This window comes from Lasiodiplodia theobromae, assembly GCF_012971845.1.
Source record: "Lasiodiplodia theobromae strain AM2As chromosome Unknown scaffold_7, whole genome shotgun sequence".
NCBI classification, from domain to species: Eukaryota; Fungi; Ascomycota; class Dothideomycetes; order Botryosphaeriales; family Botryosphaeriaceae; genus Lasiodiplodia; species Lasiodiplodia theobromae.
The window spans coordinates 155679-172231 of record NW_023336563.1 but is presented as its reverse complement, the minus strand read 5'-3'; the positions used below and the strand labels follow the sequence as shown (position 1 = coordinate 172231).

Below are 16553 nucleotides of genomic sequence, written 5' to 3'. Positions count from 1 at the left end.
CGCCGGGTTCCTCGTTTCACCGGCTTAGCATCGCCTGACAGTATCTTCGCCGCCGCGATTGTCGCTCCTCCGCTTCTCGTGGAACTTCTTGCCTATGCTTCCCAACAGAGACATCAGCTTGTGACATGGCAGATTCCTCCGCCTTTGAAGTGCGCTTCCGCCCGTTGTCCGACGCTCGATGCGACATGGCAGTTCCGACGTAGCATCATCTCTTTGTTTGTGGACCCGACCCGCTGCCTCCCGTCCCACGACTGAGTGTCTTGCTGATGTTGCCAGAGGGCCTCTTCCAGCCGGCGCGCGCGTTCTTCTTGGCTGACAGGGCCTATTTGGCGCCGTGCGCTCCGGTTTGGGTCGCGGCTGTCGAAAGCGATGTCCGACCGGGGCGATTCAGCTTTGGCACGCATGTGGGCTGATTTCTCGGTCGGCGTGTTGCGAAATGGAATGGTCAAGTTGAGAACTGTCTTCTTAGTCAGACTAAGCCTCGTCAGCTCGGCCATCGCGTGAAATAAGTTTGCGCGCTATGTTTGGAAGGTTGCTAGCGCCTTGGAGATTTGTGGAGGGCAGCAAAGGCTGGTGAGCACAGAAGTAGGTGATGACGACGAAGTAAGTGGATGATGATGAAGGAAGCGGGTGACGACAAGGAGAGTTGGTGACGATGGTGAGAGTTGGTGACGATGGTGAGAGCGGGTGACGATGGTGAGAGCGGGTGACGATGAGAGAAGTGGGCGACGATAAGCGGAGTGGGGAACAGCGACAGTGGGCAGTGGGTGACAGCGGCAGTGGGCGACAGCAGTAGTAGGCGACGGCAGTAGTAGACGATGGCGTCAGTATGCGACAATGATGGGGTAGGTGACAGTGGGAGTCAGTCATCGTAAAGGGCAGTGTGACGATGAAAGACAGCGATATGGGCCCCGGGTGGTAGGCAAAAAAGGCGGCAACGAGAGCGCACGTTGGCGGCGCGCATCGGCAGTGGGGGGACAAGGTAAAAAAAAAATCTGTGACACGAAGTCGATGACCGAAGTCCCATTGTTTAAGCCGGCGACCCGATCCCCCACCCCTAAGCTTCTCAAGGAGGGGCCCAACTATTTCGCACCGTGCCAGAGGCTCGACCTACTTGTTACGGAGTGGGTGATCGGGGGCCAAGCCGGGGTCTAACGGGGCATACTACAAATCGCTGCGCCCCGCCGCTACAGTCGCTGGTGGGTCGGCGGCCCTGACGCCAACCCTCTCGGAAGTGCGCCCCCGAGGATATCAGCCTACCGATAGGCCATTGAACACCAACCGCGGGCCGTCCCAGCCCACACAGCGCTGGCGTGAACCCGTTCCGCCTAAGCTAATCTATGTACCTAGTCTGGGGCAGGGTGCTGTGGGCAGGGGGTGGGCTGTGATGTAGCAGGGCGGGGTCTTACCGTTGGTGACTGGAGTGGGAGCGGTGCACGAGTGAGGGGCCGCGGTTTCTTGGGTGGAACGCTGGACACGCCGGGGGGAAACTTACCTGGAATCGAACTGTTGCTCGTCGGGAGGGGGTAGCGTTGGACGCTTCGCATTGTACCTGTTGCGCCAGTCAGTTGGAGTTGCCGCCGCACTTTGGCGTTTTATACAGTAGCACCCGCCAGAATCCCACCCCTCGGGCACCCACTGCTGCCACCTTGTTGGCCTCGAGAATCGCTCATCTTCCACCGCAAAATTCTCTGGTGTCGCCGCTCACCTCTGGTCGGAAGACAGTCGCGCCCGACGCTACCACTTCAGCATCGCGACCACTTCCACAAGGCGACCACCTCGACATGTCGCGCGTGCCCACAAGCTCACCCCGGCAATCTTCTGCCCGTCTTCTCCATCTCCCTCATCTTGGCTTGGCGCGGCTCATGGCTTCCCACCCCAGTTGTTGTTTACTTCAATCTTCCTGCTAACACCCGCGAATGCAGAGAAACGCTGTTTCTGCCTGAAATTCTCCACCATCGCGCTCACAAAAGCGTGTCTCAGCAATACTGACTTCGGACCGCTTCACCGCTCACAGACAGCAGTGCATCCCCGGCAATACCAAGCACAACCACGTCCTGGACATGGAGCAGGACCATGAGGATGATTCGCAGGCCGGGCGCAGGCGAAAATTCCTTTTCTCTGCCTGCCAGGAGGAGGCATTGTCGATGCCGTACATCCGATTGGAAGTAGAAGGGAGTAGCTTTCGGTTGAGCGCGAATGCATCGGAATGAGGGCGGAATAGCAAATGCTGAGATCAAGATGTAAACCCGGCTGGCGCGGAGCGCATGCAATGCTGCGGAGCTGGCAAATATGTCAACTGAGCGATGAGCCCGGCTAGGACAAGAAGAGATCGTTTGCAGGCCTGCGAACCACAGTACCTAAACAATGCAATCAGCTTGCGTCAGAACACTGGAAGACAGATAAATGCCCACCCAACGCCGGGTGGAGTAAGTCTTGTCATAAAAATAATATCCAAGGGCGCTGGCGACATGAGAGGCACAGGGAAACCCCTCCTCCTCACCTCGAGCCTCTCCAAAGACCGTTGTTGTCAAAAGGAAGAAAGCATGAGGTCCAGCTAAGGTTAGAAGCGGGACGGGATGATGGTCAAGCAAGCCCGGATTTTCGCCGTGTGCCGAACGGAAAGCGAAGGGGAAATGACGTCAAAAGTCGGCGAGTTCGCACGTGAAGATGGTTGGGAAAAAAAGGCGCCTCTGACTCACCGACCGCGAAATTAGCAGCGCGCCCCCTGAAGGATCCTTCACACAGAGCATCGGAGGGATTTTTTTCAGTGCCAAGATTCTATTCTATTCTAGCCCGATTTTTTTCTTGAAAGCCTCCTCTTGCACGGCAGTAAATCGTCGCGAACTCAGAAGCTCTGATATCAAAAAGAGCCACCCAGAAAAGTACATCTGTAAATTACAGGATTTCGCCTGCATTTCACTTACACACACGGCCGGACCTTACCTGATCTTACCTGATGATCATGCTCTCGCGGCCGGGGCCGGTGCCGATGTACTTCACCTTGAGACCGGTGAACTCCTCGATGAAGAGAATGTACTTCTTCGCGTTCTCAGGCAGATCAGCGAACGTCTTGGCGCCCGTAGTGCTGGTCTTCCAGCCGGGCAGCTCCTTGTACGTGACGTCGACCTTTTCGAGGATGTCGAGGTTGGCGGGGAAGCTCTCCAGCTCCTGGCCGTTGTGGTGATAGGCCGTGGCGACCTTGATCGTCTCGAAGTCGTCGAGGATGTCGAGCTTGGTCAGGTTGATGGCCGTGTAGTCGTTGACGTCGTGCGAGTAGCGCACCACGACCAGGTCGAGCCAGCCGCAGCGGCGCTTGCGACCCGTCGTGACGCCGAACTCGCGCCCGACCGACTGCAGCTTCTCGCCCACCTCGTTCAGTTGCTCCGTGGGGAAGGGGCCGCTACCGACGCGAGTCGTGTAGGCCTTGACCACGCCGATGACCTCCTTGATCGCGCGCCAGCCCAGGGGGAGACCGGTGAGGACACCGCCTGTGAGGTTGTGATTAGTGACCATGGGCTCGCGCGTTTCCGCGCATCGCCTCATGTTCAACTCTTTCATTTAATACAGGGCCGCTTACCAAGACCAGTGTTGGACGAGGTGACGAAGGGATAGCTGCCGGCATCGATGTCGAGCATGAGGGCATTGGCACCCTCGACAAGAATGTTGGCATTCTGAGCCTTGGCCGACTTGAGGAGCGGCACCTGGTCAATGACATAGGGCCTGAGCTTCTCGGCGTAGTCCTACAACGGGTTAGAAAACGTTTCTCTTTCCGCGAGCGTCTCGTCTGACCTTGTAGCGGGTAATCTCATCCTCCACGTCATACTTGAGAAGGTCTCCGAACCTCTTCTTGTAGCCGTCGGCGATGCGGCGCAGCTTGTTGGCGAGCTGCTCGTTGTCGAAGATGTCGCATATCCGGATGCCGCTGCGAGTCATCTTGGTGCTGTAAGTTGGGCCGATGCCCTTCTTGGTGGTGCCGATCAGGCCGGAGCCCAGCTCGACCTCCTCCAGACCGTCGACCAGCTGGTGCAGGTCGAAGACGACATGAGCGCGGTCGCTGATGAAGATGCGGTCGGTGGTGTCCAAGCCGTGGACGTTCAGGGCCTCGAGCTCCTTGAAGAAGGAGGGGACGTGGACAACGCATCCGGCGCCGACGAGGTTCACACACTTGGGGTTGACAAGGCCGGAGGGCAGGATGTGGAAGTCGTAGGTAATACCGTTGGCGACGATGGTGTGGCCAGCGTTGTTGCCACCCTGGGCGCGGCAGCAGAGCGAGGCCTCAGAGGAGAGGATATCGACCAGCTTGCCCTTGCCCTCGTCACCCCATTGCGCACCACAGACGACGGTGGTCGACATGGCGGGCAGCCAGGCGGACGGGAGCAGCGAGATGAGGAGGCGAACGACAAAGAATAGGATTGACGACGCTTGCGCGTGTCAATGCAAAGGAGAGGGGGGTATTGGCGACGCGTGCCAAAAAGCAGCGTAGGAGTCAAACGCTGGACGGCGGGCGCGCTGAGATTTTGAGGGACGAGCCAGTGGGGGATCGACGCTAACCTCGCCGAGTTCGGGCGGCTGTCCTCTCAGCGCGCCCCCAAACCGACTGACCCGAACACGCTCCACCCTCACCGACGTCACCATGAAAGGCGGTCTGCACCCCGCCATGCCCCTCGCTGCTCAACGCTGTCGCCGGCTGGCGCGGCTGACGAGCCGCCTTGTGCGACGCTGCCACACGCGCCGAACGCGACCGCACTCCCTGACCTCGAGCTTCCCCGGTATTCGGAACGCCCACTGCATTCGGCGCGCACGCGACACAGCCGGCCAGTCAGCTCCATTCCATTTCTCAGACAGCCTATCTCCGGACTCTTCCGCCTCATCAAAGCCGCGCCTTCCACAGCGTCTCATCTTTCTCCACCCGCCTCCTGCCCGAACACCTGGCCGTCTCGCTAGACGTTGTCTTTGTCACCCCGTGCCTGAGCCCCTCATTTGTGGGGCCATTTCTCATTCATCCCCATGCGAGTTTACGTACTGCGCCGCATGCGAGCCCCCTTCACAGGCAACTACTGCGATCGCATACAGTACCGAGCTCCAATCAATTCCCCTCGCCTTCGATTCCAGTGCCAATGCGCGGTCGCGCCATCCTCGCGCCAGGTCTTCGGGAAGCTGCCACGTCGCCGCCATTGAGTCCTGCTTCCGGTGCTCCAGCGGCATGTATCTATGCCGATCCACATCAAGTCCATTAACAACGTAAAGTCGATGACATACCACCTCTCCCAGATACAAACTTCTTCTTATCGGCGGCTGCTTTTTGCGCCATAATTTTGCCATGCTGCGTACACACCCATGAAGACAACTTCTTCGTGAGCTTTCCAAATCTGCGGTTCCGAGAATAGACAGCATTGTCGATCCCCCGCCTGATCTGGGGATCCCGATTCTGCGGTGTTTCCGCTGCAACCCACCATCTTATCTCCGGGCGATCAGAGTCGAGAGTCATGAACCTCCGCTCTTGATAAGCAGGTAAAATGAGCTGCTCGGCCCACATCGCGAGACCCAATGGGTCGCAATGTGGATGTGAATCCTCATATTCCTTGCATACTGTCTGTACCTTCTCCGAACGATTTTTGCCTGCTTTTCTGAACTGACCATCGATCAATCGGTGTTGGTGAAAAGCCCAGCCACTTCCAGGTAATGCAAGCGTGATGATGAAGGCCTCCTACCAGCAATGATTTGGATGCTTTTCAGCCCGTCAAGGCGCCTCTCGACCGTTGCTGCTTTATTTCTCGCCTGAATTGAAGGCAATGCGCGGGGAAACTTTTCAAGACGCCGCCTAAGAAAAATATGCATGATTACACCCGCGTCACGCCAACACTAATAGCAGCATGATCACGAAACGATTGAGCTTTCCACCGTCTACTCTTGAAGACGTGTAGATTGAGCGCAGCCATTTCTTCTTTCCGTCTCATTTGGTTTGCCCGGAATGACGCCATGCTCACCAGCGAATAGCAAGCGTTCCTGATTGCTGAGTCACCCACCCTACCCCTCATTGTCATGCATTCTATCTTCCGCAGCGAACCGTTTGCCTTCATGCTCAAGCAAGCTTCAGAGGACCAATCGGTCTGAGAAACAGCAGAATGACCACCGTAACGCTGGCCTCATCCCGTGCAAGCTCTCTAGCAGAAGTCCGCTCAGAACCAGTCGTACTAGAACTTCAACCCACAGCACCAGCAGTTCCTCAGTCTCAAAATGCATCTTCATCTTCCGAGGTTATCCACCGAGCAACCGCCGCGACCGCAGTGCCATCGGCAGACGCGAATCGGCACGAGATCCACGACCAAACTTCTCGCCTCCCTCTCAGAAAGCTGTTGACCGCCTACTCCTGCCTAGCTGCCATCTACTTCATCTCATCTCTCGACATAAATGCTGCCGCCAATGCCCTGCCAGCGATATCGCGCTCGCTCAATGCCGGCACCAGCATCACTTGGGCCGGTGCCTCCTACCTGATGGGCCAGACCGCGTACGCAAAGCCCCATCTCTCCCATCTCATTCCCTCTCTTTCCCCACTTTCGCCTCTCCTTTAAGTCCCTCCTCCCTCATGCCTGTCCTAAGAAACCCACTGAGCCCCCCACTCACACTAAAAATTCCCCACAGCTTCCAACCCCTCTACGGCCGCCTCTCCGACATCATAGGCCGCAAACCGCTTCTCCTCGCCTGCATCGGCTTCCTGATCCTGGGCGACGTCCTCTGCGGCTTCGCGCAATCGGCGCCGCAGCTGTACGCGTGGCGCGCGCTGTCGGGCGTCGGCGGCGGCGGCATCAGCTCGCTCGTCCAGATCACCGTCTCCGACCTCGTCAGCCTGCGCGACCGCGGCAAGTACCAGGGCCTGCTGAGCGGCGCCATCGGCTTGGGGTCCAGCGCGGGGCCGTTCCTCGCGGCGGCGATGCTGGCGAGGGGTAGTACTGGGGGGCAGCAGCAGGAGGGGTGGCGGTGGATCTTTTGGGTGCCGCCGATGCTGGCGGCGGCGTGTGCGGGGGCGATGTGGGTGGCGCTGCCGCTGAAGAAGGTGGAGGGGGGGTGGAGGGAGAAGGTGCGGAAGATTGATTGGGTGGGACTGGGGGCGGCGGTGGTGGGGGTGTTGTTTGTGCTGGTAAGTTGAGGACGCCAGGACCGCTGGCACTTTTTTTTTGGAGGTCGCTGTAGTAACCTCCTTCCTCTCGCTAGATTCCGATCAACTCTGGTGGCAGCACCTGGCCGTGGAACAGCGCCTTGATCATCTCGATGTTGGTCATCGGCGGCGCCTCGCTAGTCCTCTTCGTCATCGTGGAGAAGCGCTTCGCTGCGCTGCCCATGATCCCGCCTCGTCTCTTCGGCCAGCGCTCCACCACTGTTATTTATTTGCAAAGCGCGCTGTATAACTGCGTTTGGCAGGTCGACATGTACTTCCTCCCTGTCTACTTCCAGGACGTGCGCGGTTTCGCACCGCTGCAGAGCGCCACGCTCATCATGCCTCTGCTCCTACTCCAGAGCGTTGCTGGCGTCCTTTCAGGCCCGCTGATGACCAAGCTTACCAGGTAAGATGGAATACCACTCAGTTACATGGCGCAGACAAGCCATGGACAAAGCACCTCATAACTAACTACGCCTCCCTCCTTCTTCCAGATACGGCCCCGTCCTCTACGCCGGCATGACCCTCTGGCTCCTCGGCGCCAGCATGAAGCTGCTCTTCTCGCGCACCACGCCGCTCGGCCTCTACGTATCAACCCTCGTCATCGAAGGCACCGGCATCGGCTTCGTCCTACAGCCAGGTCCGTGGCATCCCAATCCCTCCCTCAATCACCGCCCCCCTTCTCCAGCCCACAGTCCGTTACGTCCAGCCACTAACATCCCCACCCCAGCCCTCGTCGCCCTCCAAGCCCTCTCCCAACCCCACGACCGCGCCGTCGCCACATCCACCCGCAACCTCCTCCGCGCCCTCGGCTCCGTCGTCGGCGTCGCCCTCGCCACGGCCGTGCAGTTCGCCGTCATGCGCGCCGCCCTACCGGCGGACTTGCCTGAATCGCTCAAGACGCAGGTGCTGGATGGGAGCTGGAGCGCTGCGGAGGCGGAGGAGGGGGGAGGCGTGTGGGTCGATGGTATTCTCGAGGCGAAGATGAAGGGCGTGAGGGCTGTGTTTATCATGCTTGTGCCAATGATGGCGGTGTGTTTGCTTGGGTGCGTGTGGGTGCCGGATAGGGTGTTGAGGGGGGATGAGGGGGAGGGGGAGGGGGAGAGGGGGCGTGGGCGTGGGCGCGGGGTGGAGGGGAGGGATGCGTGAGGCTGGTTGGAAGGCGGGATGCTGGTGGGGATGGCTACTTGGCAGAATGCGCTGTCACGTATTGTCATCAAGGAGACGGCACTTCAATGCTTGAATGTGGGAATTGGAAATTTTCAAATTTGTAGTTGTATGGTGTTCCTCAAAGCACCGTAAGAGGCCCTGGGTTGTTCCAGCGTCCCACCGCCACACACCGGCTTCACAGACAGCCCAGAGCAGCGCTACTTTCCACCCTTCATCATCCTCAGGTAGCGTTTATGCGCCTCCACCGAGTCTCCCATCCGCTTGACAGTCGTCGTCCAATGCTCGCCATTCTGTTCGAGTTGAGCCTTTATGCTAAGCTTCAGCTCCTCTAGCTCATCGTCGCGGTCCCTCGGTCCAAGGGGCTCTTGGAGCGGCGGGATCCAGGGCTACGGTTTCTTGTCAGTTCATTTACTCAGACAGGGAGGGTTTGTCGGCGGTGCGTACCCAGGAGGGATCTTTCTTGGGCTGCATCTTTTTGGGGTTCTCGGCGCCGGGCATCTTGTTTTATTCGTTAGAAGTTCGTGTGTACGATTGATATTTGGTTTGTTTTGGATGGCGATGAGAAGCAAAACTGGTTTGCGAGATGTGCGAACTTATAGCAGAGCCCTTGGTCGAAACTGAAATGTGTAGGGTAACGGTCCTGTGACTGGTGACTGGTGGGTGTCGCCGCTGATTCTCAAAGGTTCTGGTCAAAAGTCCCGCCCACTACTCAGTCTCCAGAGTCATCGGCGACTGGGGAAGATTTTAATACAGGCGATGATCCATATAGTTTGGGCCTAGGACATGTTTTGAAATTTTGCCGGCCATAAGTTGAGTCCCTGAAACATTCATCAGACTCTGAATCATTTCCTGACATAAAATCTTCGGTTTCCCCCCACTTACCATTAAACAGAAGTCTCACGTCGAACTCGTCAGCCCTTCAACGGTGTCTTCTTGAGCACCAATTGAGGACGGAAGCGCAGCACCTTCTGCCGTTCGAAGCAACTGAGCGATATCTTCGCAATTCCACTTTTCAGCTATTTCCAAAGGAGTTTGGTCCAGATAATCTCGCACGTGGACATCAGCGCCGTGGCCAAGTAAGAGCTGAATAATACCCTTAGAACAACCTGTACGTACTGCGTTGTGTAGTGGAGTAACCCCTATATCGTATTGCGTATTGACATCAGCGCCCTGCTCCAGTAGCAGCTGAACTATACGCTCACGATCCCATGTTACTGCTTCGTGTAAAAGAGTGTGTCCTTGGCATTGTCCGTGGATATCTGCTCCTTGCTCGAGCAACAATCCGACGACCTTCTCATGCCCATAATAACATGCGAGCCTTAGAGCCGTGCCATAAGCTCCGTCTTTGAGATTGATATCCGCATTCTTGTCGATCAGGGCTTTAACTACCTTGTCGGCTCCCCTCATACACGCAAGGTGAAGAGGGTACACCTCCATCCAGTCTCCATCCAAAAAGCTGCCTCGGGTACCAGGATTTGCGCCACGATCGATTTGCATGCAGGCGATTTCGATCAAGTTTTTGTCGATAGCAGTCACAAGTGCCGTGCCATCATCGAATCCGCTGACAATATCCACGTCGGCCCCATTTTCAATGAGAATTCTTGCTATGTCGGAATGTCTCTCATGGCAAGCAACTCGAAGCGCGGTACCGAACGCGCCACTGACTGCATTGATGTCGGTTCCCTGTCGTAAAAGATCCTTGACAAGGTATATTAATCCACTTAACGATGCGATGTATAGTGGCTCGACAATGTTATTAGGCCATCTTATCCCGAAGGTCCAATCATCTTCTGGGTCGTCCAGATTAAAGATCCTGTTACATTTGAACCATGCTTTTTTGTTCGAGAAAAGCTCCATGAGTCGCTTCCGAGCCCTTGGACTATTATTCTCCACAAGTCTAGCGTGGTCCATCCAATGCTCTGCACAGTAGCGCGCCAGATGGTAAGTCTTTACGAAGTCGTAATATGGTTCCACGTCAACGTCTGTGAGGCTTGACAGATATCCGACGATGACCTCGATGATAGACTCGTGCGCTGTGCATTCTTTGAGAGATTGGGTGAATATTCCCTTTTCCTCTTGCGAGATTATGAACTCTTTTACTGAGAAGTGAGCCAAATGAATCTCACGTGTGTCCTCAGAGAAGGCCACCAGGCTCGAACAGGATCTCAGGATCTCCATAGGCACCGGCATTCGGTTTCTGATATCAAAGGAGGGTTCATAGTCCAGATCCACTGCGATTGCATCGACAAGCTCCTCAATATGCAGCGGCCGCTGTGAGAAAGTCAGAAATTGCAGGATTCGTATCGTGTTATGCCTGTTGTAGTCGGGTACGTTGCTCAAGATCCGCACGTACGTCTCGCCCAATGTTTGTGGCAGGGACACAAGTGCTTTCCGTAATGTCTGTGGATCATAACAGTCTTCAAGGACGTCTAATTGACACGAGACCCATCGAAACCTATGTTGTGTTAGTCGATCTACAGGAAAGCAAGGTCGGACAATCTTACATTCCATGTGCCTTGCTGGTCAGCGTGGTCTGAATCTCTTCTTGAACATCTGGTCGCAAATGCCATCGGCTCAAACCCTCAGACTGCGTAACTCTCGCGCGAACATAGTCTTGTATATCCTCTGCAGTTCGATCACTCTCAATGGAAATTCTCACTATACGGGAGTCTGCTTTGCAAGCCCACTTATCAATGGCCGACTGTATGTCTTGTTCTGGGCGGCTCGTAACAAGAAAGTGGATATTAACATCCTGAGAGCTGCTGAGGGCCTCAATCCACCCCAGTAGCCCTTCCTTTAGATTACCCTTCCGTGTTTGACACTCGTCGAGTGCATCAATAACAATCCAAACTTCACCAGCTTCCTCAACCATGCTCATGAAGGTGTTGCGAAGCGACTCAATGCTGGGTTGCCTATTTCCAATGTTATACGACAAGTAGAGTGAGTCCAGATAGCTTTCAAGATCCTTCCTTTTGCTGTGTAGCTGGCTGATAAGCGATCGCAGTATGTTTTCGAGAGATTGCTTCCGATTGTCGGTAAAGTCAAAATAGAAGTACAAGCACATTTCTTTTAAGGTCGACTTAGGCTGGCGAGTTTCTTGCCGTTTGCTCATACCTATGTCTCTTCCGTAGTTCTTCGTTTGCTTCTTGGTTCGACCATATGCAACAGAGTTGTCATCGTTGACGCAATTACGCCCTCTACCTTCAAAGTTACATTCCAGGCGTACCGCTGGATCCTCTGATGTTGAACGACCTTCCATCAGGTCTTCAATGATTGTGGAACTGAGAATCGTTTTGCCACACCCAGGCATACCGTAGAGCCACAAAAAGGAATCTCGCTCTGCTTTCCATGTTGAAAACTCCGACGATTGGAGGAACCAATCACCTGAGCCATGATGACGTTGATTCAGAGCTTCTTTATAGTTTGTTGATGGATCTGGAGGGGAGAGCCATTTCTGAAGCTTCCTTGTGTGGTATTCTTTGACTTCTGATCGTATTATGCCGTTGGTTTTATCTTGTGCCACTCTCATCTCGGCAATTGTGTCAACTACTGTTTTTCCAGTTACTAATTGTCTTGATACAGCACATGGAAAATTTGTAAAACTAACCGTTTTTGATGGCATTCTCCATTGGTGAGGTACTCTCGACATCTTCGCTGTCCATGACATCGAGCAACTCTTTAGCGAATGCAGCCGCTGTTGCAGCGGCATAGTTTTGCCATCGGTCATTCTTGTGTTCATCTGCGTAGTCGCAAATTCCCCTAATTACGAGACATGGGAAGTTGTTCATCAAACCAGCCGCTTCCATTTCAAAACAGATACACTTGTCTTCTATGCGCTTCAAGATCTCGTCTCGGGCAATTCCATCTTTCACCACGGAATTTCCGGATGCGATGATTCCGTAGTGTATTTGAGGCATTTCCGAAGGTGGATCTGGGCGTTCTCGTTCATATGGGGGAGAAAGGCATGCAGAAGTTGTGCCCCGGCTGCCAGATACGTTTGCGACAGTAGTGGTATTCTGAGGATGACAGAAAGTCTCAAACAGCTGATCGTATTGGGCCCCCGGATGCCTGAAGCCATCAGGGCCATCCTTCCCCATTTCGTCGTTCTCCTTGAACATCTTCTCCAATATCTTGGGTATCTGAGAGCCTTTCCTCCTATGATACGCTTTCAGAGTTGTTAACCCTTTGAGGAGAACCTCTGGTGGGGCAGCGGGAGAGCCAACACGCTCGAATTTGCCGTTAGTTTTTAGCTTCCCGAGGTCGTATTGCACCACCCCAGGGCTTGTTCCGGTAGGCTGACTGACGACGATGTCTCCAAGGCGAATGTTGATCCCCTCTTCCAGTCTAGGGACACCGGCTCCGATACCAACCATGAGACCGAATCTTAGGTGGGGGAGGGAGCTGACCATCTGCATGGCAGTTGTCGCTGCGGACACGATACCATAACGTCCAGCATCCATAGAGGCGATGACAACGTGGTGTTCTCCAATTCGGCCCCATGCGTAGTTGTTATCATCTCTCGGATGCTTCTTGAAACCTTTTGGCTTTTTGTGTTCCTCGTCCAGAACAGCTGTTGCTGCCGCCAGTTCTTTGTCGAGAGCAGTGATCCACCCGACGGTGTATAGCTGGGGGCTGGCAAGGCGGTTCGATGATTCCATTATGGTCAAAAAATGACGTTGTGTCAAATATTGAGGAGTTCGATAGCTTGTGATGTGATGAGTGAAATGAAGAATGGAAATGTGGCATTTGGTTCTCGTTGGGAGGATGGATCAAGGCTGAAAATCCCGCGTCAGCAGCCAAGAAAAGGACACATGGCTGAGGACCCGACACAATGATCGCCAAGGTGCTTTCTCAGCAACAAGGTTTAGCCTTGAAGTGATTCTGATTGGTGGGACTGTCAGCTGAGGGCGAGTTTTCCCCGCGCCAAGAATGCAATTCGCCCAGCGCAGTGCATTGTGGCGACGCAAGCTGACGAGCAAGACGCATGCTACCCAGCAGATTGTCTTGTGATTGGACTACGTATACACGGAGCCTTGTCATTTCAAGATGTGGATCATGATGAGTCAAGTCTCTCCAGGTCTGGACTAACAGCCTTGCTTGTTGAAGAGCCTCAGTTCCTCATTAGTCCCTGTTATTATGTAGTCAGAGCGAGGTCCGAAGTCCCGATTGGAATATTCAAATGAGGCTTTATACGAACGGTCAGGTGAGTTTACCCCCCAACATGTGATGTGTTGATAGCGTTGTAGTAGAGCCAAAACTCCCGTTTCTCAGTGAACGATCAGGCTCTGTCAGCAAGAATGTATGAAAAGAGCCCTGCAAAGATACTTCGTGCATACGTCACATCACTTGTCCGATGGCAATCAATGAGCAACTCCATGTTGTCTATTTTCTTCTGGGCTAAGACCAATCCTGAATGGTACTCTAGAGAGCTAATCCAATCTCTAATCAACAAGGCTTCCTATAGAAAGCATACAAGGAGGCCATTCTACTCGTCATCCATTTCCTCCGCCTCGTCATCCTCATCCTCATCCACCACCCACTGCTTCTCCGTCCCCTTCTTCGCCCTGGCAAGCTCATCCCGGAACAGACGCAACGGGAACCCGCCGTTGCCACTGTCGTCGTCATCCATGTCTTCATCTTCCGGGTCAGAGGCATAGCCCCAAACCTCCTCCTCCTCATCCTCGACGTCATCAACCATGTCATCGCAGTCGCCCTCATCGTCCTCGAATTCCATGGCGTCGGCAACGAGGCGGTCGAACTGCGCTCCCAAGCCGTCGACAGTGCGCAGGCCCTCAGGCAGGAATGGCGCCAGCTTGTCCTTGACGCCCTCGAACGCAGCAAGCGCACCATCGATATCCTCGCTCTTGAGCGGCGGCGGCGCCGACGCCCTGTCCCTCTGCTTGCCGTTGATCAGGGCGGCCATCTGCCAGGCTGAGCAGAACGTGCCGGCAAGCTTGGCGACCTGGGCATTCTCCGCATTCAGACGCGCGTTCTCAGCCGCCAGCTTGTCGTTCTCCTCCTGCAGCTTCTTCAGCTTGTCTTCGTGACCAGAAATGACCAGGTCCTTCAACGCCAGCAGACTGCGCTCGTCCAGTGGAGCCGCCGACTTGGAAGCGGTAGCCGCGGCTCCTTTGGTGGTAGCCTGCTCGAGGCGGCGGCGCTGGGGAGCAGGCTCCTCGTCGGAGTCGGAAGAGGTGTCCGTCGAGGGCGAGCGCGGGCGGCGGATGCCGCGGTGGACGAAGGGCGCAGCGGACTCGGGCTGGTTGCTGTCGGCCGTGAAGTGCGTGAGCGCGTGTTTGATGTCGGCTGGGTGGATGCGGTGCGCCTGGTTGCCGCGGGGCCTGCTGCGCTGGGCTGATTCGGCCATGAGGCTCAGAGAGGTGGCACGGCCTGCCGGGCCGCTCTTCTCGGCGAGTTGGGCGAGGAGCTGCTTGGTTGCGTTTGGGAGCTTGGAGATGTCGCTGATGTTGTTGACGCCGTTGGGGAACCAGTCGGCGGGAGTGTTGCCCCAAGAACTCGCGACCCTCTGGAGGAGAGGGCACTTCTGGATCATGACACTGGTCTGTTCCGCGCTCGCGAGGGAGAAGTTGAAGGCGGTAGGGTTAGAAGACATGTTGTTCGACATGGTTTAGTTGTTTGGAAGAATAAGATGCTGATCGATGTGATTGACCGAAGAGAAAGAGTGGTCGGGTCGTCAGAAATTGTTGGAGTGCGGTGGGTGTAGAGGAGTCGGAGACCGAGCATTGCGAAGCTTTTAAGGCCAGCGTTGTCAAGGCTGTTCAGTGGCAACGGGCGCGCATGCTGGTGGCCGAGCAACGTTCAGTGATTGTAAAGCAGCGTCCACGGAAAGTGTTACTTCCCTCGCCCTGTTTCTGACTCCGTTACGTCACGGATCACCCTCGACTTGTACGGTCGCTGATTTGGGTGTCAAGGAGGCCATAGACTTCAGAGAGCGAGCCATTCAGAGGCACTCATACTCCACGCAGATCCCGTATATAAATAGCAGAGTACCCATTATACCTTATATATGTCTTCTTGATTCAAATTTTAGCGAGTATGTCAAAGAATAAACATGCCGCGTTCTCAAATTTCAACCAATTAACTGTCCATAATGTTCTCCGTATTGCTGAAGTCAAACGAGAGAAACGAGATTGATTATATTTCCAAAGGTAGGCTAGTAAAGAGACAGAGTACTGACTCTTATATATTGACTAACACGCGTAAGACCCAAGGCTTCTGGCCAGTTAACCTGCACTGGTTTTCGATGCGGCGTCGTCAGTTTGTTGGTATGACAATCTGTTTGACTCTCTAGAAATATGATAGGCATGAGATACACTCGGACCTCGCAGAGAATGCCTTTGTCTTACCTGTTGTAAGAGAAGCAACCTGCAAGAGGTCTTTCTGGGTCGGCTTGGTCATTCTTCAAGATACCGGCGGCTCGACAGCTTTACTCCAAACACTTGTTCATCTAGAACAGCCCACTTCTACTACAATGCGTCATATACTTGTTGAACTATCATTTTATTCAGGCGAAATGAGTACTGCTTGTTTCGATAACTTTCTTTTACTTTCAAACAGCCCCCAAGGCCCTGCTTGCATTTGGTAAGCTGTCAACCGCAAATGCTACGTCCGCCGTCTTTTGGTTTTCTTTGTCCCGACATCAACATATTCAGCATCTAGACTATGCCGTCTTTTCATCCACAAGAAATGGACGCCCGGGTAACAGTTAAGTGCCGGGTCATGGTGAAAGACAATGGCCCACGCTATCAGACCTCCCTCGTAGTAACCGCCGGGACGAATAGGGATCAGGCGCCTGCTACTTTTAGAAAGCGCCAATACAAACTCATTCAACTGACAGAGAGGTGTCCGCCTAGCTGCGCAGATGTCGCCCCAGAATGAGAGCCAAGCCAAAGGCAATTGGGCGTTGCTGCGAGATACAAGCGTCAGACACTAAAACAGATGAGAAGAGTTCAAGCGGCAGCGTAATATTACACAAGGAAAATTGAATTGAGCTAATGAGTCTAGCTAAAGTGAATACCATGTCCGCTTTTCGCCCACAAACGGAGCTTGTCGTGACAGTCTATCACTGAATAGTAATCGTACCCCGATTCAGCCTTTGCAAACAAAGAAGACTGAAGAAAGAAACCCCCGTTCCAGCCATGAACTCCAAAGAACCCGCACCAAGCCATTTTTCATCGAACAAGAGCTGCTTGTGAGTTCCCCA

General features: G+C 54.6%; 5 protein-coding genes across 5 annotated transcripts; 1 reads left to right on the top strand and 4 right to left on the bottom strand.

Annotated features, from left to right (window-relative positions):
- Positions 1-2952: 2952 nt before the first annotated feature.
- On the bottom strand, positions 2953-4356 carry LTHEOB_2721 (Adenylosuccinate synthetase; the record flags this gene model as incomplete). Its single annotated transcript, XM_035511565.1, has 3 exons — positions 2953-3491; positions 3581-3743; positions 3793-4356. The coding sequence occupies 3 exons, from the start codon at positions 4354-4356 to the stop codon at positions 2953-2955; spliced, it is 1266 nt and encodes a 421-aa protein (XP_035363447.1).
- A 1772-nt stretch (positions 4357-6128) lies between these two features.
- On the top strand, positions 6129-8308 carry LTHEOB_2720 (MFS transporter; the record flags this gene model as incomplete). Its single annotated transcript, XM_035511564.1, has 5 exons — positions 6129-6511; positions 6646-7141; positions 7216-7565; positions 7654-7799; positions 7890-8308. The coding sequence occupies 5 exons, from the start codon at positions 6129-6131 to the stop codon at positions 8306-8308; spliced, it is 1794 nt and encodes a 597-aa protein (XP_035363446.1).
- Positions 8309-8526: 218 nt separating this feature from the next.
- LTHEOB_2719 (uncharacterized protein) lies at positions 8527-8827 on the bottom strand (the record flags this gene model as incomplete). Its single annotated transcript, XM_035511562.1, has 2 exons — positions 8527-8715; positions 8774-8827. 2 exons carry the CDS (start codon positions 8825-8827, stop codon positions 8527-8529), a joined length of 243 nt encoding a protein of 80 aa, XP_035363445.1.
- Positions 8828-11931: 3104 nt separating this feature from the next.
- On the bottom strand, positions 11932-12987 carry LTHEOB_2718 (uncharacterized protein; the record flags this gene model as incomplete). Its single annotated transcript, XM_035511561.1, has 1 exon — positions 11932-12987. One exon carries the CDS (start codon positions 12985-12987, stop codon positions 11932-11934), a length of 1056 nt encoding a protein of 351 aa, XP_035363444.1.
- Positions 12988-13814: 827 nt separating this feature from the next.
- On the bottom strand, positions 13815-14954 carry LTHEOB_2717 (uncharacterized protein; the record flags this gene model as incomplete). Its single annotated transcript, XM_035511560.1, has 1 exon — positions 13815-14954. One exon carries the CDS (start codon positions 14952-14954, stop codon positions 13815-13817), a length of 1140 nt encoding a protein of 379 aa, XP_035363443.1.
- Positions 14955-16553: the final 1599 nt, after the last annotated feature.